This window comes from Opisthorchis viverrini (assembly GCF_000715545.1).
Source record: "Opisthorchis viverrini unplaced genomic scaffold opera_v5_33, whole genome shotgun sequence".
Classification (NCBI taxonomy): domain Eukaryota; kingdom Metazoa; phylum Platyhelminthes; class Trematoda; order Opisthorchiida; family Opisthorchiidae; genus Opisthorchis; species Opisthorchis viverrini.
This window is the reverse complement of record NW_008751689.1, coordinates 547,768-571,944: the sequence shown is the minus strand read 5'-3', so window position 1 is coordinate 571,944 and position 24,177 is coordinate 547,768. Positions and strand designations below refer to the sequence as shown.

The 24,177-nt window shown below is 43.8% G+C and overlaps 2 protein-coding genes across 2 annotated transcripts in view; one reads left to right on the top strand and one right to left on the bottom strand.

Annotated features, from left to right (window-relative positions):
- The window catches only part of T265_02612 (hypothetical protein), a gene marked incomplete at both ends in the record, with an annotated part of 96,161 nt that overhangs the window by 34,471 nt on the left and 37,513 nt on the right, over positions 1–24,177 (bottom strand). The window contains 13 exons of the mRNA XM_009166910.1: positions 1,303–1,338; positions 2,197–2,319; positions 2,816–2,878; positions 4,309–4,353; positions 7,086–7,220; positions 10,222–10,299; positions 10,381–10,479; positions 14,087–14,373; positions 15,409–16,146; positions 18,070–18,174; positions 18,344–18,541; positions 19,756–19,863; positions 20,737–20,977. Of these exons, the coding sequence (XP_009165174.1) occupies positions 1,303–1,338; positions 2,197–2,319; positions 2,816–2,878; positions 4,309–4,353; positions 7,086–7,220; positions 10,222–10,299; positions 10,381–10,479; positions 14,087–14,373; positions 15,409–16,146; positions 18,070–18,174; positions 18,344–18,541; positions 19,756–19,863; positions 20,737–20,977 (2,256 nt within the window). The remainder of the gene's footprint in view (positions 1–1,302; positions 1,339–2,196; positions 2,320–2,815; positions 2,879–4,308; positions 4,354–7,085; positions 7,221–10,221; positions 10,300–10,380; positions 10,480–14,086; positions 14,374–15,408; positions 16,147–18,069; positions 18,175–18,343; positions 18,542–19,755; positions 19,864–20,736; positions 20,978–24,177) is intronic.
- T265_02611 (hypothetical protein) lies at positions 16,605–21,008 on the top strand (the record flags this gene model as incomplete). Its single annotated transcript, XM_009166909.1, has 2 exons — positions 16,605–16,798; positions 20,813–21,008. The coding sequence occupies 2 exons, from the start codon at positions 16,605–16,607 to the stop codon at positions 21,006–21,008; spliced, it is 390 nt and encodes a 129-aa protein (XP_009165173.1).

Below are 24,177 nucleotides of genomic sequence, written 5' to 3'. Positions count from 1 at the left end.
AGCGGATACTTTTACACATTTTCACCTCTCCTTTTAATATACATTCGCATCTTAACTACAGACTTTAAAGAAAACATTTGACAATGCACGCTCACTCTATGCAGCTTTAGTTTTACCATGAAACCTACGGATCGGAAGACTGTATTGCCAGAGGTCACATCTTCGTCCACGAATCTGGATCACGGAGTCTCATCCCTTAAGCTGGTTGTTAAGTATATTCGTCTGAACACCACAGAAGCAATTACACACTGGTCGTGAAACAAAAGCAGTTGTTCGTCAGAATCCGAACAAAATGCCGGATAAGTGTAAACCGTGTAATTCAAAAGCCGTGCTGCCGTAGAAATGCCATAAATTTGATGGATTGGATACATACTCCCATTCTAACTGAGGCCTTTCGGAGTTCCATATCCAGCAAATCACTCGGAATTCGGACAAACTCAGCTTCTTCGTGCTACCAAATGCCACTCTTGTGTGCAAAAATAAGCCTTACGGATATCGAAAACCAGCTTGCCGGTCAACAAACCACGAACATATCCCGTTTATGTACGACTTGACATTTACCTAGTGACCCTGAACATTTCCTTGTTGTAAATTACGCAACAGACCATCAAGAGGCGAACTTTCCTCCGTCCTTCTTAATTTATTTCTCTCAATAGGTATGGCGTTGCCCCATATTGTGTTGCTTACTTGCCTAAGAACCACGGACGTAAACCTGAAATTGATTGCTAGGTCATCACTCATAATCAAGCTAGAAGCGGACTGTCGTTCTCGTCCTTTTGGTAAACTATCTGTCTGAATACTGTGATTTCACTCGCTTCGTTCTGAATTTAAACTTTCCGTACACTGAACAATCTTTTGGTATTCATGAAATTGTTACACTGTTGCAAAAAAGTGTATATTTTCTTCTTACATTTGTCCTCATTACAGAAAAATTAGTCGGCAGAGCTTCGGTAAATTCAACGCACCAAACAATGTTTTTATTCTGTCGGACAGGCCTCTGACACTTGTACTCATTGGTGTATGATCCATTAACTTTAGATTTCTGATCAAGATTCTGGTGAACTCTCTTTATCTCTCTCTTGTGAAGAAACTACGCCATCCTGGTTTCTCAAGCCTCCAAAATATTGAGAATACTCTCTAATCAGTGATCACAGTATCATGCTTTCGTGTGAATTGGCACCGTCTGTACAGCCCTGATGGATTAAGGAGCCGCTTACGTTATTGTAACCGAGTGACAAACACACAAAGACAGCTAACGTTGAGGAATTTAGAATAAGATGAACAAAATTTCATAAAACTCACTTTTGGTCCGGGAAAACCTTGGTCACCTCGTGAACCCTGGAAATTCAAAACATGATGAATAAGCAAAATACGCACTCATTTGCACACCAATTCACTTTTCATAGGAGATACCTGAATCTCAGCTGAATCTCTCTTTATGTTCTTCTTCAGTTACCCTATGAGTGGTGTGATATATCCATCCAATGATGAATTAGTCTCCAGTACAGTACAGCACAGTTTCCTGAAGTGTGTGAGAACCACGTTTATCTACGTAACTCCCATGTGGTCAAGTTGAAGTTCCATATTGACTCAGCTTCTTCACTACTGGCCGGGAAACGATCAGACTTCTCATTGTGTTACCACTTCATTCACCATTCACAACTTACTCCGCTACTGTCCTTGATACTTACCCGTTCTTCACTACCAAACATATCGAACAATAACTATTCGTGGTTATCTCTAATTAGGATATCTCAGACGAGAGTCTGAGAGTGAGTGAGTCCAATTGACTCACTATCACGGACTGTTTAGTTACACTACGTGTGAGATTTCAGCAGTCGCGAAGTACGCAGAACAGGGTCATCACGATTTCCTGGTTAAACACCTTCTTTAGGCAAGTAGGCGTTTGGTCTTGATCATATATGGGTGGCATTTAATGTGCGTACAATCCATCTGGATTAACCACCAAATACGTGGCATTATGCAGTAAATATATTTAGATTTCTCACCTACATATATACTCCATAGTTACATAGCATAGACTGGGTAATGGTAAGTGTGTACGACCACTCTATCTGCTTCACCGCTTTCTTTCTGACAGTGGTAAAAATTTCAACACATGATCTGAATAGGCTAAGTCTTTCCCAAGGTAAGTTTAGAGAGACATAGGTGGTGCTAGAAGACAGTGAAACCCACTGGTTGTCCAACGACTGCAGGGCCGGGATCACCAGGATCGCCTCTTGGACCATCATCACCAGGCGGACCTCGTTCCCCAGGGGCTCCAGATAATCCTGGATCACCTGGGGCTCCAGAATCTCCCTGTAGCAAAGAAGATTCAGAGAAAAACGCATGCGTCAGGATATCATAACGACTGATCATCGCCTAACAAAAATGAGCAACGCTTTTATTATTTTGTCTGAACCCATTGGCACTGTTCCCTGTAACCGAACTTCGAAATCAAGTGTGAAAAAATGAGGCTACTGTTTAAAAGTAGTTCTGAAAGCCCAAATCCAAATCTTGATCAAATCAACCTATATGATGACAAAAGGTAAACCTAGTGACTTAGGAACGTGGCTCAACCGAAGACAGCCCCAGAACTAAGTTCTGGGGCCGATACATATACATAGTTCTACACTTGAATCTTCTTTGCTCTAAACTTAAATGTCTGCATCTTCAAGGAGGGAATGCGTTCATCGGGCATCATTCGCCTCGAACCTCCATTCTCTTTGAGTGTAATTTCTTTTGGTAACCATCATTCAAAACTAGGGAAGCATAAAAATCCTAGGTAAATTTGAAATTTATCGATTGTACTCACCTTTTGTCCCGGACATCCTGCAAGTCCCTTAGCTCCTTTGTCACCAGGTTCACCACCAACGCCCTTGATAGAAAAGAAGCAATGACAAGTGAATCAAACACACTGTAACTCCGCGTTAGCATCAGAACTTCCAATTTGCCAGTCGCATCTTACGCGGAATAAGTTTTGTATGTCAATATATGTGTCCAGTTTACAGGCAAGACTGAATGTGAAGCAAGCCAGAGGCGGTCAAACAAACAGCGAAGTGTGAAGGCCATTACCAGCAAACTCAGCCGCGCTGGTCATTGCCGTTTTCCTGGATGGGGACCTCAAGACGGGCCACATCAGTGGCTAGAGATATCGTCAGACATGGCCCAGTCGCGCTTTCAATGGCGTTCATGCATCCAAACTATTGGCTTCAATGCATAACTCCCTACCCAATCCCTCCACTTGACAACCCACTGACAATGCTGGATTTATGCACCAATTTATCAGCTCCCGCCTCCAATGCGCAGCTACCTACCCCCCCCCCAATTCATCGGTGAACGAAACTGCGGCAGCTGCAACCACTGTACGAAGAGTACGCGGTTATCACAGCTGACAATGATGATGATGATGAATTAGAGCATACTGACTCTGGTGGTCATCGCCTTTTCAGCACCACCGTATATTAGATAATGTTGCAATCGGCGGCACAGTTGTTACACTGTCCCGTGATATAACAAATAAATCGAATTTCAAACTTACACAAGCATGTGGACTAAAATTCAAGTCCCATAAACCAGGAAGATGAGATGGATAGGAGCAGCCTGTAAGAAAACTGACGGGTTTAGTTCACAGTGAAATCTATCAGCCTCTCTGCCAAACATAAGTAAGCAATCTAGCCCTCAACCTGGAGAGATAAGTTATCTCTGGCTTCTTGTAGAGCAGAGACAGCTGAGCTCTGGAACCAGAGTTCGGTCTCGAAGTCTTGAGCGATTCCTCTCACCGGGTGTTGGAATGACAGCTCGGTGGACTTCTGGTAATAACGAGTGTCACAGAGTGTGGTGGAGCTGATTCCACTCGGTTGGTGGCTAGCACGTTTTTGCAGGCGGCTCCACAATCCGTTCGGCTTACAAATACGACGCCTAGTCCCATTATGCGCAACACAAGACGGAGCCACCATACCTGAGTATATGAATTTCTGAGCCACATTCCTCGCTGGCAAATTCACTAATGAAACTCGCAACGTGGTCCACACCAATCTTAAAAAGTAACATTTCTAGATACATGGTTATTGACTGAAACCTTTTGCGATCATGTCTTCCGGATACACTACACATTTTCCCTCTGGTCATTTTTGAGAAATAAGGTTCATTTATGTTCATGTATATATCAGAAAGACAGTTAATTCAGTCATTCATTTTCAAGACCAAGCTGTCACAGTGACACCAGCTAATCATTTGCATGAATACTACAAAACTCGCTATCTGCGGATGGTTCCGTGGACATCAACAGACAGAAAAGAGACTTACGTGTTCTCCGTGAAGTCCAGGAGGGCCAAAATCTCCCGGTATACCCTGTTAAATATTGAAAAAGGACGGCGTTTTCAGACGATGTGTAGAATCAAATTAAAAGCACTGCAAAAAAAACCTGTAAATTTCAGGGTCCTTCAGAACAAAATCTCTGTTATTACTCCTATCGGTAATATGGTTATTGTTGCAGGAGAGGAAAACAGAATAAACCTCACAAGAATCCATCGTGTTGGTGGAGCTTATTTCCCGGGGTCATGGAGGCCAGACTCAAGAATCATACAATAAAACCTTATAATTTACCCTGACTTTATGTGGCAACCATATTGCATAGACTCCGTCTTCTTCCCCGATCACGTTAAGTAAACGGACTCGCCAGCCTAAGAAACCGAATCTCGTACCCTTATATCAGGAAGGTCAGCTTCCTGAAATCAACCAGTGTGTACCCGAAATCTACCGAGACTATCAGCTCCGCTAGATGTTGACCAGACAGACAACGCCCCCTCAATATGCAGCGCTTTAAAGCCCTGTATCAAACCCAGGCATTGAGAATCGGCGTTGATCAAGGTCATACAACGCCTCCTCAATATGCAGCGCATCGCAGCCTTGTGCCAAAGCCAGACCGTGTGCGTCAGCATTGGACCAGGTTCAGTGTCCATCCAATAAATCGCTTGGGACCGCTGTACTTTTGCACTTGCACACACGCTCTCGCACTCGGTTGTCCGGACTATAGCTGGTGCGTCCCCTTCTGTGAGTCTTTTTTCGGGCGCTAAGCCCTGGAGCGGGTCAGCAGCAGATACCGCAGATTGGCGAATCAGCAGATATAACACCTTATCGTTAAATGTGTTCTACGTAAAGTCAGGGCCACCTTCCTCATTTCCACTGGTTGAATCGATTCCAATTCTAAAATTGGTTCCCACGGTTTGTTTACCTCCGTAAGCTGAACTAACGGCCGGTTATCTCATCGCACCCGGTTATTCTTAGTACACTGTTATCAGGTTACACCAAAGTAAGAAATTCAGTATTCCCATGCAAAAAATATTGTACACCTTGACCGATAGACTGGAGAACCGTTAAAGTTATCGCCCTGCATTCTAGCTCAGCTAATGAAAAACACTGTTGGAAGTATGCCAATACAACAGAGTCGTTTGTCAGAAGTAAGTTATAAGCGATTGGCAGTAAACTACAATGAAACAACAGCAAGCCTCATCGACATCACTGGTGGATTTACTTGCATAGTTCTAATTCAGCCGGAAAAGGGAAACGGGCTATGGAAGATTTTAAGGATAGACTAGAAGACCTCGAATAAGGCATGTGTTAGAAAGCATGCTTTGAGCGTCCATCGGGAATTGGCAGCAGCGTCGGTTAGAACATCGTGAATAGCGACAGCATTGTATCAGTCAAATTACCAGCAGCCCATCAGTAATTAAAATACGGTGAAACTGGCGGGTAAAGACGAGTGCAGCCAGTTTAAACAAGCACTAGTTAGTGAGTCAGACCTTCATGAGTGGTGAAGGAAAGGTGATCGATGATAAATAGCAATGACAGTAAAAAGATGCTACCAACGACTATTTACTAGCGGCGGTTTACAAAAGTTCGACAACAGCGATAAAGAACTTGGATTTCTGACGTGTCTTTGGTGGAATTTCCAGGTGAACGACCGAGAATTCGTGAGGTCCTTCGATAGCCAAATCACCTCATATAGTGTCACCCTCATCAAGAAGAAACAAGTCAAGAATAAACAGACTTTGGATTTTCGGGTATGAAAAAAACAGACAGACAGTATCCTTTCGATCACGGCGGTTTCTCGAATATTCAAGATCTCCGAGAGGAATCGACTTCAGAAAGCAAAAAATAAACCATGGGAAACCCCAAGTAAGCAAAAACAAACCTCCAGAACAAAACGAGTTACGTCACTTGGGGACTTGACTCCCCACGTCAGTGACAGATGCAACTTGGTAATATACTATTTGTTTAACGTACCGAGAAATTCGGTCGTCTTACTATCGAATTTCTCAACAAAAAAAACTACAAATAATTACACTACCATCCTCCCATAAGCAATTCTTGAAGAACAAGACTTTATACATAGAAATTCATGATAAGGATGACTTCACATCGCTTTTCAACTTGCCTTACTGGGTCAAAAAGATTTTTCAACTACCGGCCATCATGCATCCTTTGCTCGTCACTGGTTCCACACGTTTTTTACACACGGTTTACGCTCGAATGGTGAGTATGGGTATCTCATTGCTTGTGTCTCCAGCAAGTGCATCTCTTGGCTTACAAAAATAACTAGTATTTAATGACTTACTATTTGGTTAAGCATAATATCATATCCGGAACCAGCTTCATATGGCCCTCCTCCTCAATGAGTTCCAGAAAGCAAATAGACAATATCTCAAGAATATCGTTTCTTTTTCGGGGTCGAGAATATTGGTGACAGTCTCATTTCTGTAAAGGACTGTAGGAAGACTGAGGTTCACCTCGATGTGAAATAAGAAAACTGAAGAAGCCAGCAGACCATTACTGCTCACTTTGCTACGCTGCTGACTGCAGTCAGCTGCTCAGGTGCTTCTGCTGAAGTTGCGTTTTACTCTAAGATGGATCCTTAAAAAGTGATGTGCATCACACATTTGGATAGTTAGGTGCAGAAAAATGATATGTAAATGTAGAAACAAATGCTCTTTCCCACATAAGCACACCTACAATGAGGGCATCAAATGAAGAGAGTACAGTGGGGAATTTTGACGGATTTAGTGGTCATTTTCAAAACTTACTCTGTCACCAACTGGCCCGTCTGGACCGTCCTTCCCTGGATCGCCCTTCTGTCCTTTGAAACCTGGAGGCCCGGGTTCTCCTGGATACCCTTTTGGTCCTATTGGTCCGGGAAATCCTCGGGGTCCCGTTTCGCCCTGGAATTCGGTAGTTTAATTCAGTTACACCAGTGGGATTAAGGAAGGTAAAACAAGATGGGACGTCCTATTCATCCAATGATCATGACAGAACCTAGCATGGCTGGATTCAGGTGAATCGACTATTCGCAAATGTAGCGACAGTCTATTCGTTATTTTGCGCTCTGTTAACTCTGTTGCAAACTTATCTTTCTAATGTACTCACCACAAGTGTGTCTCATTGGACCATCTCATTGAAGGTTCTCACAGCCCATTGCACCACCATCTAACTAGATGCTCATGGTCCAAGTTACCCAGCCAATTTCGTGTCATCTTCTCTGAAATAACACCAAACTATCTACTTGCGCGCACTATGCACGCACTACTGTTTATCACGTTAGATTTTCTACATACATATCCTCAAGAGAAAAGAGTTGCCACATTTGCCTGTTTCCCAGGGAGACATTATGTGAGCAAGGAGGGTGAAGACGGAGTCTAGAAATGCTTCATTCTCTGGAGCAAGTAATCCATTGGAGTAATTCGCTATCGATGCGACATCGCCATACGACATCGCTACCCGATCCTTTGTCGACAAAAACGCTTTGTTCGTGTGTTGTACATACCATGGTCCAACTCAACTCCCCTCACACATGCAACTTGTGCTGAACACACAACTACAGCACCCGCGGTACTGAGTAGCTCAAGTCATCCTATTGGTGACCTGAACTAATTGTTCCTTGATAGGTAGCCAATGTCGTCTCACTCGATTTCCTGTCCATTTACACCATACTCATTCAAATATGTTAAATACTGCAATTGTGTGACTTGAAAAGACCTCGCCGGAAACATGTTCGTCAACCCATCTGTGTTCTTATGATAAATGGGAATATTCGGAATTCATAAACTGGGTTAGATACGACAAAAACGGTCTAGCAGTTGTGGACGGGCTAACCGTTAAAAGCACACCAGGGAATCAAAACTTATTCGGGTATTCAACGCTAATGTCTCATAACAGACAACCCAGGAGACACTCTCCGATATTCTTGAAGAAAATTCGTTGTGTGGACCATAAACCTGGACATGGTCATCTTCATTTTTCCTGTTCCGGAAAGCGTTATGGGTTTGATGCGCTTTTCTGAATTGACATTCGAACTCCGGTCTTTAATACCAGACTGTGGCTACCAAGCTAACAGTCCTCCCTCGGAGAACACCAAAATGCATATTAGGCTTATTTGGATTCCATGGGCGGCCAAGTGACTACTCAGAAAGCAGGGTCACCACTTGAGACTATTGAGCTAAGCCTGTGTACGACGGCGATGGTGAGTTAGCATCATAGCTGCTTATTAAAAGACACGTGATATACAGTTCCTTCCAGTCAACTTCAAAAGAGCTTGGATTGTACGGACCCATGTGCCTGACTGTAGGATGACATCTGGAAAACAGCAACGGGTAACCTTGGGGTATTCCGTACTGAGATCCGATAAACGACCCTACAATTCAATCGCCTTTATCCATAATCGGATCTATTCGTTCACCATCAAGTTCCATGAATCTTAGTCACGGGGGAAATTTACTCCGAATATCCACCAACCCAAGGACTATAACTAAGACTTCCTGTATAACTACCCACCCCGGAGCAATACTCATTCCTCCACCATATTTTCCTGAACCCACTTGTTTTGTGAGCTAGGGAAAGTGTCAGTAGACTAAAACGTTCTAATATCCGCCATCCAACATGCGGGCACCCGTCGTAACTTAAGGCTTACAACATCACCGAACACAGAATCCTCAGCCTTGATAGAATTTTGAGCTTTGTCAGGCAATGACGTTTAGTCCAATTAGTCTGACAGGAAGGAGACCGAAATTGAAATCGGCGATTCATCTAGCCTTGAGTCATCCGGTGCTCACTGCCTTATCAACCGGGAGTGAGAGTGTCGGCATAAGTGTTTGCAGTGCTTCCACTGCCGTGGTGGTGGGAACGACGGTGTGGCAACACGAAGCCGCACTAGACGGTCACCGGAAGCGACTCAAACTTTGCACTTTTGTGACCATCTACTCTCGGTCGTGTCAAACCCGGTGGACTTCTCCGAGTGCCTCAAGACCGGGCAAAGCGTGATCGAAATGCAGTGGTGACTAGCCAGTCACCCTAAATGGCCAACCAGCGTCGCAAACTGTGCGTGCTTAGACGAGAATCGGTTCGAGCTCTGTTTCTTCGTTTCACGCAGTGGGCCTCAAACTTTGCTTTAAAAAGAGTTATACGCGTTCTGATTTCATCAGAATACTGAAAATAAAAATAACCGTGAAATTATCAACCTAGAAATCAGTGTTAAATATGGGAATTGCTGAAACCATGTGTTGCACGTGAAATATGCTATCTTTACCATACAAGTTAATAGCTGATTGACCTCGATGCCTTTGGACCGCAATAAACCAATCGTTAGAGGCAAAATGATCACGTATCACCCTGGGTCGCTATACATTCTCAAAAAGAGTATCCTGAAAGCCAATGCATTCAAGGAAAACTCATGACTTTTCTCTGGTTTGCTTCAATATTAATGAATTAAGGATGTGTGCAAGTTCAGCACTAGAATCACCAGGAACTTCTTGCCACACTCCTATCATTGCACTCAGATTAGACCGTACCTCTGAGGGCACCATTCTACGAGGAAGATATCAAGAGCTGTACAGAAAAGCCCGTCCTGAGTGCGCTGTTGTCAGCTGCTGTCCAGTAAATATGTGAATAGCTAAACGCCGGACTCTAAATTAGCTTTTCTAATGGTGGGATAGTCCGTCGGTGGATCTAAAACAATATACCGAATTCCCAGCTCGTGATAATTTTCTTGACGCTATAAAGTTCACTTTCCAAGCGTGTCCTCGAACAAATGTAGTGACATTCGAACATGTTGGAATATCGTACAGCTCTTAATCAAAACCAGGCAACTCTACTCATCCAGTGCAACCTTGAAAAGAGAGAAGTAACACGGTTTTCATTGAGTGTGGGCAAAAACAAGGGATTTCTTACCATAGGCCCCAGCTGGCCTAAACACCGACACATATTGTAGTCACATCGTTCTGAACAGTTAAGATCACGTCGGAATTGCTGGAAGGAGAAAGAGGGAAAATGAGTGTCAGTATGAAAAGAAAGCGCGCAAAATTTGAATAGCACATGATTTATACTTACCGCTGTAGTTTCCCTGACTGTACCAGATAGAAGCAGAAGTGAAATGAAAAGTATGAATGATCTATAATTCATAAGTATGTAACTGATAAGCCGAGCAATCTACATGATCCACGTAGTTACAGGAGTGGGTCCCATCCCCGATCCAAACGGGCTAGGAGCCCCTTTCCGCGGCTTCATTAAAATTGAACTTCAGAAAGACCAGTGAGGTATGGGCTGAAAGGTGGAAAATGATGTGGGTTGAGGGGTAAGGCCTTAAAATTCAAACGCATCTGAAAAACACGGGAGGTTGCCGTAGTCAGCTAACTGTACATGCGAATTTTCAATTGGTATTCCGGTGGTAAACAAGGTACGCATGCGTCATGCTTTGGAGTGTATAGCTTGGTTGACCCTGGTTGACCAAGACTGCAGTGATTTCAAGGCTCACGCTGTCCACATATCTGAAAACGAAGCAAAGCATGAGCCCACTGGTGCACCGTGACCTTTGGACACATCTACACTTGCACAGTGATGGTAACCGAAATTGTTCTCTCTCACTGCTAGTGTATTTTCTAAACGCCAAGCTACTTTCTTGATCGTCAGAAACAGTGAGTTTACTCTGTGAATCTTAGTTCAAATGAAATGAACAGAACAGTAAACCACTCTTTAGTCATATTGGGGTCTACGAGCGTTGCGCTAACCGGAAAGCGACCCGCGAGTTATCTGTTTAATGTACAATGGTAAACCACTCTTTAGTCATATTGGGGTCTACGAGCGTTGCGCTAACCGGAAAGCGACCCGCGAGTTATCTGTTTATGAGTATGTACAATGTACCGTGCCGCAGTCCGTAGGTAAACGGGGCATGACTCAGTTCGGTAATATTCAGGACCACTGCGTGACAATGTCCACCGGCCACTTTGTGGAGAACTTGGAATCGCGCAGGCATCAAGACTGCAGAGGAGTGGTGAGCAGTTAGATTGGAGTCCTCTCAGGATGGAAACCAGACAAGGACTTTCTCCCTAATTCTCTTCATTTCAACTTTCGTTTTTCTGACTTGGATTAGGGTAGTAGTAGTGGCTTACTTAATGCCAGAACGCCAATACTGATCCATCGACAGAGGAACTAACAGACAGCATGAAACAGGACGGGTCCGCGTTTACTGGTGCCATTAGCTACAAGGTAGACGAAGTGTCACTTAAATGATCCCAGGCATTTCATTCTAAACTACCTAGGAAACGCGAAAGCTCGACTGAGGATTCTCAAAAACTAACAGTTTTACCCTCTAGAGGGGTAAAAGTTTGATAGATGAACCAACTGCATTTTGTTAGATCGCTTGGTCTCAAACGGACTTTTCTTAGGTAGATAACCTAATGACACCAGACGCATGTTTTGAGAAGGTTTGATCACACCACCCCAGTGCAGTCGTATTTAGTAATCTAAAGGCATAAAAATAAACTAACCCCTACTAACTGTTGAAGTCAGTTTGCTGAAGCACTTTTGAGAATAGAGGTCTTGGGTCCATATACTGGTCTTCCGTCTCTCGTCTAAATCAAAAATAGACATCGGAGATGTATTGATCTCCTTCGGAAGATCAGGCTTCACCTCCGGGGATGCCTGACTCAGGGGTGCGTTGCTTTCTTTCATGTCATTATATCTAACGAGGCAGGTCTCCTGATCCGACCATATTTCCAGGCTAGATTTGCCCCGGCTGACCTTAATTGTTTCAATTTTAACGTGATCAAAGACCAATAGTTTTTAATTCAGTAAAATCAAACTGAAAATCAAACTGTTAACACCAACGGCGATTTTATTCCAATTTCAACTGGCTAGTGGCGATCCAAGCACCATGTTTAGCGCCCTAGTCTTCTGGTGTGATCGTACCCAAGCACAGCACCACAAAAGTACTTTTAAATGAGAGAAAAAGCACAATTATCGCAGCAAACAAACAGAAAGAAAAGTGAAGTCTAGTATTCAAATATCATTGGTTTGTTTCAGTACGTTTGTGGATCAGAAAAAAAAGAAAAATAAACTAGATAGCATGGAAAGGGAAGTTTATCGCAGTAAAAATATGAAAAACCCTAAAAGTATGCATGTGAAGTAGCCCATTGAACTCTTGCATACGTAAAATCCTAGTGTGCGACAAGTTATTCACAGAAATCTAGGCAGGAATATCCATAATTTGTTACGGTGACTACGTACCGCACCATACTTTACAGAAAGCTTGGGTGTATGCGGCGAGTAGCGCACGCCTTTCTGCGCTTTTGATGGATGAGTTGCAAATTATTAAAAGATTAAAATAGATTTCAAGCATAATTTCAAGTTTGATTGGAATTAACTTCATTTGAAGCTGATAAGACATTTGTTGACTCTTTTACGATGAAATTTCAATGTGGCAGTCTTCTGTGTGGATCGAAATAGGAGGCTACGTCGGTATTTTCATACAAACGCGGCACTTGCTGACATTGCTGATGACTGGTCCCTCGGCAGCCTTCATTGTGAATCCTTGTGGCTTTTCAAACTGCGTCTTACTGTGGTCCAAAGCCCGAAGGTAGTAAACCTTAGCATCGGACCAATAGTGGCATGTCCCCGCGTTATTGTTGCATTCGATCACTGGGGAGTATCGGAACTGTTCCATGCAGCTTCCCGGAGAGGAGAGCTGCTGCCCACCGCCGTGTTTACCGGATGTATGCTGGAATCGAAATGGGAAATAGGCAAAGGATGGGATGACTCTAGCTGAGACGCACTGCCATTGGCTGGGAAACACAAAACCTACTTGGCGGTATAAACTGCCTGTAGTGAGTGGCCGTTTGTAAACCATAAGACGTACTTAGCAGCCCGGCCACAATCTAAAATAGTTATAAATAGATAGGGAGCTCTAAACAAGAGGCCTCATATCTTCATTTGAATGTCGGTCCATGTGTCACTTATGTGGGGATAATACATTGATTCGCATTTACTTAACCAAGGTACGGATGCAAGTGTACAAGCCACCTGCATTGGACCAACGAAATAGTGTCCAAGTTGAACAGGAAATAACGAAACGATTCGGCTAGGTCTTCTCATAACAGGAATGCACTGAGTGTGACGTGCGGAAGGCGATTTCACAGTTCATCTCTTCTAACATGTATATTAACAACCAGCAACGTATAAGCTAAAGGAAGTGTTAGAAAAGTTTATATGGAACTGGCAAGAAGCTGTTTATGAGTGTCTACAGTATATGCGGGAATCGTGTGAGCATTTGTCACAATTTCGACCTGGAAATTTGGAGTGCTGGTTCCAGTTCCACCAAAAAAATACACAAGCCCGAGCCATCGGGGAAACGATAAAAGTATTTGGTACCAAGTTCAAACTTTGCCCAGGTTGAAGATACACACCTTCGCTTCCCACTCTTGTAGGCCTGGAAATGCTACAAACCTCGGAACCAATGAGACGTTTCAGTAGAATGAGCCATATTCAAGTCTGCGAGCGTTATTTCGTCTACAAGCACTTTGGCCTGAGCGGATTTTACGGAAAATTCTCGATCTGTGTGCATTTATGGACCTCTCTTCTGCTTTCTGTATTCAGTGGAGTTAAATGAATTTCAAAGTAATCGGTTCACCTTGAGTTGAAAGTGAAAGCATCAATTGGTCAAACTGTTTGGGAAAGCTCTGGATAACCAATATTGAGGAGAACCGCATACTTGAAAGCCTAGAATGATAAAAACAGTCCAGGGTTCGTAAAAAAAACTTACCAGAATCAGACTGACACCATTCCATAATTCCTTCCACGTATTTGGACACGGCTCCAAGGTATCCGCCTGACTATGGAAGGCAAACACGTGGGTAGGCGCTTCACAAACGACACAACGGGCAATACGATCTGCTGTCTCATTCACTGGAAGGGGCTTTTCCGAACGCGGGACAGAGGTTGCTAACCAATAAGAACGTTCGTGACGCATATTTATCTGGCACATTGAATCGCGCTCGCACTGAGTAAGCGGAAGTGAGCTGAACCGAACCAGACATGAACTGGGTGTGCCTAAAAGATAGGAAAAAGGCAACTTGAAGTGACAACGGAAGTGAGCTATTTTCTGGGCTAAAATATATCGGATAAAGCAACTTTGGCCCGCACGACCCAAATGTTTAGATTCCTCAGCCGCGACGAATTTATATGTAATTAATTTACCTAATAGATCTGGTGTATTCCCACCCAATTCTGTAAGATTTCTAATGGTAAACGGCGTTGATACGTGATCATATTTTGCACAGCATAAAGTCGCCGCCCATCGTCCAGCACAATTCCGAATGGATTTCACTCATAGTTTGACACTTATAAGTGAATACGAACTTGGGAAACCGAAGTGAAAATTCCCATAGGATAACTCTAGTGAATTTGTGTTCGATTACTTTGAAGGTACATCCGGGAAGATGCATTCGAGGACTGTAGACTGATATTTTTCCGCCAGGTCATCACCAGAGACAGCAATAGCACTGCTAGCACTAATGCTTCACTGCTCTACAACCACAAAGTTTGTTTGATCATGTATAAACCCTGAAAGTGAAGAGAAGATAAAAAGAAGAGAAGAGGGGGGGACCTAATTGTGGCCAATTGCAGGCATCCTGGGGCGACTACACCTCCAAGTAATTAATCAGAAAGAAAGAGAGGAGTTGACAGCACCAACATCTCTCTGACATCTACTAGCTGCCATTTCTTATAACGTCTTCAGCCAAGCGTGTGGGGGTCTTGGGGATCCAATCCCAAAAGGTGGATGGCACCAAAGACACCAGGGCTTTGTACAACACAAGAGACACCAATTCATTTTATTTCTCCTCGATTGTCCAAAATTGTGATGGAGCGCAGCAGCCTTAGTTTATCATCGGCTGGGAATACCACTATGACCACTAGGTTTTCCTACATACTACTTACACTTGTACACTAGGCATCCATAAATAAACCACAACCCGGGTATGATCACTTGGCTGATTTAGCCCGAAGAAAACTATAAAACAGATTGATTGGAAGGGGTGTAAGTGAGTGACCTCTCTATTGCACCGGTTGGAACAATCAACTCACCCAAATCCATGCTGACCAGATCATCGACTCCACCGCCCATCACATAACTGTAGCCAGTAAAGACCTTGCTTGTTCCATCTGGGCACTCAGGATCCATCACGTCCGGAGCTTGGTAATGACGTGCAAAAAGCACAGATGTGTAGTTAGTTTGTCCAGGTTCACCTAAAGGACCCTGCACACCTGGAGGGCCGGGTTCACCAACAGAGCCTTTAGGACCAACCTCACCAATATCTCCTTCCTCGCCAACATCGCCTTCCTCACCTCTAGCGCCTTCTGTTAGGCCTGGTTCACCTTTATGCCCTTTTTCACCAATATCTCCCTCTTCACCAACTTCTCCATCTGGGCCAGGATCACCGATTTCGCCCGGTTCCCCAGGATCACCCATTAGATTAGCTTCTCCTTTCTCTCCTTGCACGGACTGCCCTGGTAATCCGATTGGGCCAGGATCCCCGACTTCACCCTGTTCTCCTTTCAATCCCTCGATGCCAGGTTCACCGGGTGGCCCTTCGTCACCTTTCTCACCATCTACGCCATCCATACCAGGCTCGCCATCTGGTCCTATGCTACCTTCTGGTCCAACCTCTCCCTTGGCCCCATCTGGACCGGAATCTCCAGGGGGACCTGTTAGACCTTGATCACCAGGCTCACCAGTTGCCCCACGTTCACCTTTTTCACCAGGTTCACCGTCGATGGCGATTTCACCTGGAATACCAGGGGGTCCTCTCTCTCCAGGCAAACCTAAGGGAAAGATTTATAATAACAGCAGCTCTGATCCAGGAGAAAGAACAGTCATACAAAATTTAGATAACCGGTTGTTCTAATTTAGGGCGTTTCATGCGTTTGTGAACATTGTGAACAACTCAACACACATTATTATACTTATTCGTGTTTCTTCACCAAACGTTTGTAAGCACAAAACTATGAGTTCACTGCTGACCACAAAAGGTTTACTTACACAAACCAGTTGTCATTTCACATTGATGTGGACTGTTCTACGACGGTCGTGTAAGATTGTTAAGCCGAACTTCAGACGGATCCCTCTTTACCGATCGCAGTCAGGTGCCGCTACGGCTGAGAAGTCCATCCCACTCAAGATTGACCAAAAATTCGGGACGCTTGCCGGTTCGGCATCAAGCCGGGATCTGAGTGGTCGAAAGTCTAGACCCAACAGCCAATTATGACTCAGTATTGGCCGAATGCCAGTTTCCAATGCCACATCCAGAACGCGTCAGAATTTCCAGAAAGTTATTGCCGCCTACTCTCTCTCTATATATATGAAGCCCTGTACAAGTGTTCCTGACTTCGTTTTGGGCGTTAATATACCTTCTGTACCTTTGGTGATTGTTTTTGACGTGAACGCTAGCTTGGCAGGCTCAGACCGAGAACTAAGGTGAGAAAAATACTGTTACCACAAAGATTCTCACGAATTATACTTTTACATGATTTCGCTATATTTCAGCCCGTGATCAGGTAGTCACATTAAGTCACCGTCAAACACATGGGGGTTACTTAGCATCATCATCAGTAGGAAGATAGGATTCCCTGTTACTTATAAGAAAAACGATGTTAAAATCGATGTTTCCCATAGAATTTACAAACTGCCTGGACACAACTTTACTTCTTCGGATATAGGACAAACATTTCTCCATGTTGTCTTTTGAATACGACTCACCTCTAATTGAAGTGGCATACAACCGAGGATTGAGGCAACTGCTTACTGTTCAGCGTTACTGTGTTTAATAGCTTCCAGTACGGGACCTTTATCACGAATAATTGCAAATCTAAAGATGATCTAGGCTTGTGGCTAACACCAGAACCATCTAATTCCTGTTTGGATTAGCTCTTGCTTTTTAGGTCCTGGAGAACAACATTCCTTCACTTTAATCGAATTCAATTTCTTGGCACGCTATTATCGATAGGGTAGTCTCCTGACAGGCAAAGACAGCTCAATCCTCAAATGAGTTAGTGTTGAGCATCCTGAAGCTATTTTGGGATTTTCCGTCCATAGAGAAGTACCCCTCATAAACTATTCAGTTACCCATAGAAGCGTCATCCACATTGTTCAGAGCAACCGGAAGCAAGCCGTATATTGCTGTTCATTCACGTCACGAGTGAGACCCGCATTTGGGAGAGCCAATGCGTGATTTCACTGGTTCACAATGGTTTTGGTAGTGGGAGCGGCTTGAAAGTAAAAAACAATTCGCTTAAGGACACACTACAGAAGGAAACGAGCCAAATAACAGAACGGACACAACTTCATTCAACTCGTCGAGAAATTCCCAGCTTATATTTGAGAGCAGGCAAGTCCCGGGAATACATGGCGATATGCATCGTACGTACCACGCGAAGTCTCGACGCCAGTCAAGGATGAAAACTTCTAAAAGTCCCTACATCGTGGTTTACTTATTCCTAACTCCTGACATCCCTTAAAGAACGGCTGTCTCTAGGGCGGAGCAAGTTCCTCTTTTCGTGCTCACATCTCCTTCGGTAGCTTATTGTAATTGTGATAAGATGGCTCATTGGTCAACCCGTGATGACTGAAACGTGAACTTCAGCTGAGCACACGCAACAGTTATCTGTCTAGTTCAGATGTGTGCTGTGCGTCGTTCTTATCCTGGTGATGATTTCTAATAAGAGCCGAATAAACAGCAAAAAACTGACCTTCAAAACCGGGTTCCCCAAGGAAGCCGACGTCTCCTGGTTCACCAGATGGACCAATTCCCGCGGGTCCGGGTAGCCCTTTTGGTCCCAAAGATCCGTCCACACCTTGAAAGAAAGAAATAATTGTATGCGTACTTGGGAAAACTCAGTACTTGATTGATTTAAAACAGAGTCCTTCGTCGAAACCCTCACCACCAAACGGTTACCTGTTAAGTGACTTTCGGTATCAAATCCAATTTCATTTTGACATAACTGAAAGACGGGTGTTGTTTACCTGGATTACCACGTTCTCCGGGTTGTCCTTTCTCTCCCACAGCACCCATTCGTCCTCGTTCACCTTTTCGACCAGGTAAACACTGTTCAGCTGGAGGTCCAGTTTCACCACGTTCACCCCGTATTCCGCGCTCTCCTATCGGACCTGGTTCACCTTTGGGCCCTTGCTCTCCATCCTGACCTTGTGGACCCATTAGGCCTAGAAGCACATAATAGAATTTTTGGGTCAACTATGCATGTTTTATTTTGCCTTCGAGTAAAAGTAAGCTCAAACACAGTCGTGCATGATATCATAATAGCATGTGTTCAATGTGTACAGTATAGTCTGGGTATAGTCTTTGCTCTGTTGGTCAGCATTAAGGCATATACTTTAATGTTGTTCTAGCTGATTCAGCCTGCGGGCTATAAACTGCACATGAGGAACAACGAAACGGTTGGCAGTCATTGATTTGCGTAGTGTCACAGTAAGAGTTCGCGGAAGCAAACATATCGCCGCGTTTCTACCGTCAAACCGTGTTATCAGCATATAAATTGAAGAAATGAGAAGCTCCTTGATACCCAAAAACTGTTGAGCTTTATATGCACTGGTCTCGTTGCATGGATGAAGTGTTGGTTACCACTGAAATCTATCTGAATCATTTCCTAGTACCATTTGGCGAATTTTTCAGGCGTGCATTGTTTATCAGACTGAGCAGGAGGTCGTTTTTTACGTAAGGTTATTTTACGATACCATAAACCGATGGACAAATAGTTTTGTCACGAACGTTTTTTTTTCACTTTATTCCACACGAGGAGCCAGTCGACACATGACCATGTGATGTGACTGAGAGACAAATTACGGTAGATTCCACCGCTCGTGGCCCTCGACCACGAGTGGAAGGGCTGCCAATTTGAATCGGCCTGGAGACTGGTGAGATACGTACTATACTACTGAGTACTGTGAATAAGGAGGAAACAGCAGGAGAGTACCTTCTTTGGAAAATACTCCACCATTTGTGGCTCTTGCTCTGCTGCGAAAAACAACTTTTCCGCCAAAGACGCACCTCATTTGGATCACGAATTCAACCAAATTTCGTCCCGGGTTGTAGCACTTTCAACCGACTGGTTAATGTAAGAACATGGTTGTAACGGCGATAATGTTTGCAAGCCCACGTTTATAGGTTTAATGGTTACGAACTCTTTGTTACTACCCGAGCTGAAGTTATCCGTGCGTAGTACGTTGTTACCGCGTCGTTGTTCAGAGGTGCACAGATGTGAATACCCAACTGACGCAATGCCCATCTACTACGCACTGATAATGTCAGCTCGATAGATGACGAGCCGTTTGTAACCAAATGGCCAGGCTTAGCTAACAAAGAAACAGTCGTTTATACAACCTAAGCTGGTAACAGTAAAAACAGTGATCTGGCATACCTGGTTCTCCTTCGGGTCCTGCTGGTCCTTCCGGTCCTTGCTCACCCTGAGGCCCTTCCAATCCTGGTGGGCCAGTATCACCCGGGGGACCTTCGGGTCCATCTAGACCTGTTGTACAAACGGGAAAATGGTTTTCAGTGCTCGTACGAAACCAATCCAATGCATAAGAATGGCCTGAGAGATCATTAAAACGGTCACACCAAAACCCTGTGACATGTGCGAATACCCTAGCCTGATGTTTAGGAAAAACTTCACATATAGTTTAGGCAGCAAACTCAACGCTTGGTCAATTTTTGTGGGCCGAAACGGCAGTTTTCAAATTGGTACAAACGAAGGAGAGGCCTTATAAACTCCCGTTGACTGGTTTTCGCGGTCAATTAATGCAGAGGTAATTTTTTGGTTTTCAGTCCCCCGTCTATTGCCCAAACCGCAGCAGAAGCTCAACTACTTAAGGTTTTTCTGCTTGTTTTGCAACACGAAACGGTGTTACACGGGTCAGTCAGACGGAACGAAAGATGCACGCACATCATAAATCCATGAACACCAAATTATTTTCGTTTATTTGATCGCCATTCATCTATTCTCCGTCTTGCACCACTGCCAAAATAAGTGAATCGAAGCGGGACTAAACCAATCCCCAGGTTGACTATTAGTCGTAGCGTTGGGTAATTAATTATTTTGCAACGAACCTTCAAACCAAATGGTTGCACCGATTAAATTTTGAGCTAGACAGAAATAGTGGTAAAGAGTAATAAGGCAGTAGCAAATAGTGATTTATATTGCTCACTAAATGCAAGAGAACGCTGCTAAAACTCGCCTAATTGGTTGCTTTGTGAGATAAGGAACGAAAGTATTTGAACGGCTTACAGTGCATGCCTAAACATCCCTAAGCGCATCTCCTTCTGGAAACGCCACCAAACATGCATCAGCCTTAAACAAGATGCTGTTTTCCTGAAGTCAGCAAGCAGAAGAAGCAAGTACCTGGAGCACCTTCGTCACCGGTTTCTCCAACATCGCCGGGAAATCCCTGCAGACCTTGATGACCTGGTTTGCCTAGTTCCGCCAAAACGCCCTCACCCGGTAGACCAGGCTCTCCCACTTCTCCGTATTCTCCTGGTTCGCCAACGTCTCCACGTTCGCCTTCTTCACCAATCGGCCCCCTTGGTCCAGGAGGTCCTGTTGCCCCTGGTTCACCAGCAGCACCTCGGCTACCTGGATCACCCTTAAATGCAATTGTAACAACTGAACTATAAGTCAGCTTAGGTGAGACAAATAAATGTTACCAAGTGCAGTAAAAATTAGGGAAATGATAAATACGCTTGCTAATCTCATGAAAGACAGATGGACAAAGTTGGGTGGTGCACATGGGCTTCTGGAATTCGAAACATATTAGTCACGTGACGAAAAAACAAGTCGATCGAATCACACCTCTGTGTAGTGTAGCAACGCAGTAAACAATTACCCTCTCTCTAAAGAGAAGAGAACCGGAAGGTGCAACAATTTTTCAACAGTGATTCAGTAAAATGGTAAAGCTAGCGGTCACAAAACCAACAGTAAATTTATTAAAGTTAGTAAAGAGTTATATCGACTTAGAAGTACTCAAGAGAGCCATTCACCTCAAGGAAATTATTCTTTGAAAATAAACTTACCAGAGTCATAGAGTAGTCTGGCTCCTCGGCTTCCTAGCATGCCTTCCAGGAATGGCTATTACAATGCCGTAGTTCGTTCCTATTAGTCTAGATAAACCAGTGAAAACCCTTCTGAAAATGGTCAAAATCTGGAACACTATTGACACATCATCCACCGATATCGACGTGTTCTCAAAGGGGTGTTAAATGTTTTCCTATTATTACGTGTTGCAATAGGATGTGTAGTTATCTTGTCACCGATATACAAAGCGCAGTCGAAAACAATCACCACAAAGTAATACACAAAACTACACTCGCAGTGCAACAAAGCCTGCTGATGCACAATCACTCTTTTAGAAGTGACCATAATGACTGAAGTAATAATCACCAGTTTCACTTCTGCTGGTCACTGCACGCGCGGAAGAAAGGGAATAGAGCCTTGAGTAAGACATAAAGTTGGTGAAAACTTGGAAGCCCCGTCTATCTGATCAGTCCCAAAAGGGGTGAAAGCGGTTGTGGGCTGTTAAAGCGTTTTCGGCACCCTAATGTCTCATCAAGGTAAGGCCGTTTTCTATGTGAATGGTAAGAGCATTCGAACGAACAAAGGTGGTTCACAAAGGAAACTACTCACAAGGTTGCTGAAAACTCTTCGACAGCCCACGACCGGTTTCGCCCTTCTTGGGGCTCATCAGGTAGGCGCGGTCCCCGCGTTTCCGTCAACCTTATGACATAATTGAACCCAAATTGCACTGTTTTCGAGAAATACACTCATTTGCAAATCAATTCGGTTTTCACGGGAAACTCAATTGAATCTCTCGTTTATGATGTCCTCCAACTGAATGTGTTGCACACAGGCCGCCTCATGATTCACTTGGCACGATATTCGAGATATCGCAGTATATTCTCGTAAAGGAAACTACTCATAAGGTTGCCTTATGTTCTACTTGAAAATATACTGCGATATCTCGAATATCGTGCCAAGTGAATCATGAGGCGGCCTGTGTGCAACACATTCAGTTGGAGGACATCATAAACGAGAGATTCAATTCAGTCTCCCATGAAAACCGAATTGATTTGCAAATGAGTGTATTTCTCGAATAAAGATGGTTCACCATTTCGAGACATCAGAAAACGGCTTCAAGTTATCGAACTGCAGAACCGGTAGGTACTTCTGAAGGAATTGAAAAGTGTAGCTCCACGGGAGGCAACAATCGTAACCGTACGATTCAGTAGATATAGCAGCCTAAATGTAGTCACTTGCTATCTATGTTTAAGCCAAAAAACCTACAATTTCGGTCACGTCGCAACAAGAAAATGGGGAAAACCCATATGGGATATATATAAAGCTCACAGCCACTACAGCCATCTCGTGAACTTCAGATTTCACTGTAACAAGATTGAATGTTCTGTGGTGAAGCGAGTGAAGTATTCGCCGACACAGTAAACAACCGGGAGGAACGAATGCAGGTTTTTTTGGTGGACTTTTTACCAAGTAATGTGAACGATATGGATGAAACTGGGTTAAATTTTCAGACGACATGATATATAATTTTTGTGTTGGAAGGCAAACAGCGTTTTTGAAAGAAGGCTTTCAAATTTTCGGGATTTATGACTCAGACCTTTCATTGATCATGACGTGAATGCAACATGGTCTGGATTTAAATCATTCAGAACTCTCGCGCACGGCCTTATTATTTAGGTAAGTGATAAACTACTTATCCCTTTGCTCTTTACAATGTGGATTAGGCTTAGGTCCAAACAACTCACGGTTATCAAGCGCTTGGATTTGAATGCACGAAACTTACATCCCACAATTCGAGACATTTTGGCTCATTTGATTGTGAGTCGAATCACAATTCATGTTACTGATTGTTACCTTTATCACAAGTGTAGCGCAGATGGGACACTGGCAGCAAACACCATAGTTCAATTATCTCAGACAGTCAGTGCAGCAGAGATCAGCCAGTCGAGTAAATTCGTACTGACAGATCCATGGAGCGCGTTACGCTCGGCTAGTATGACTCGGATAGTATGAATTACCAGTACATTCGATTTGCCGAAGAATCCGTCCAATAAGCTCATAGGTCGTAAACAGTGTTTAAAAGCTGTGGATGCTCAAAAAGAGGCGGAATATGATGTAAGGACATATCTCTGGACTTTTAAAAGAGGGAATTGTGATTCTTGGAGGTGTGAGAGGCCGTAACGAGGTATGTGATGAGGAATCCTAGGTTTGCGAAAAAAGGCTGTTTACGTACCATATTTCAAGTCTTGTTTAAACCAGTTTATGAACTAGGATGTGTTTCTCGGCATTGGTAATCCCTCACTGCAACAGTGGGTGTATGTCTGTGATGCGGAACCACGTAGATTACAGAACAGAGAACCGAAAATCAGAGGCACCAGGGACGATCATTTGACCATCCGGTTTTCTATGTCGGACGCGGCTTATGGAGTGATCTGGGATAGGTTCCGTGAAGTATTCACTTTTTCTGTGACCGATTTCAGAAGCATTCCTCTGTTGATGATGTGATAATCAATCGTGAGAATAACGAATGATGAAGGTATAACTTTACCACCTCCGTTGGCTTCCAGAATGAGGAACATCCTCTCATGGTCATTAGGTGACGAAAGCTATGGGTATGTTCTGTGGTATTTTGCCTAACGGGCCATCAGGTTATGCGGACACTGGTTTGACTGTCATCCATTCTCCAAGAAATGAAAAATGTCAACCCAGTAATTGTTCTGAAGTTCTAGAGCCGACCACACCTACGTGTGTTATGACCAGGAATGCCTAATG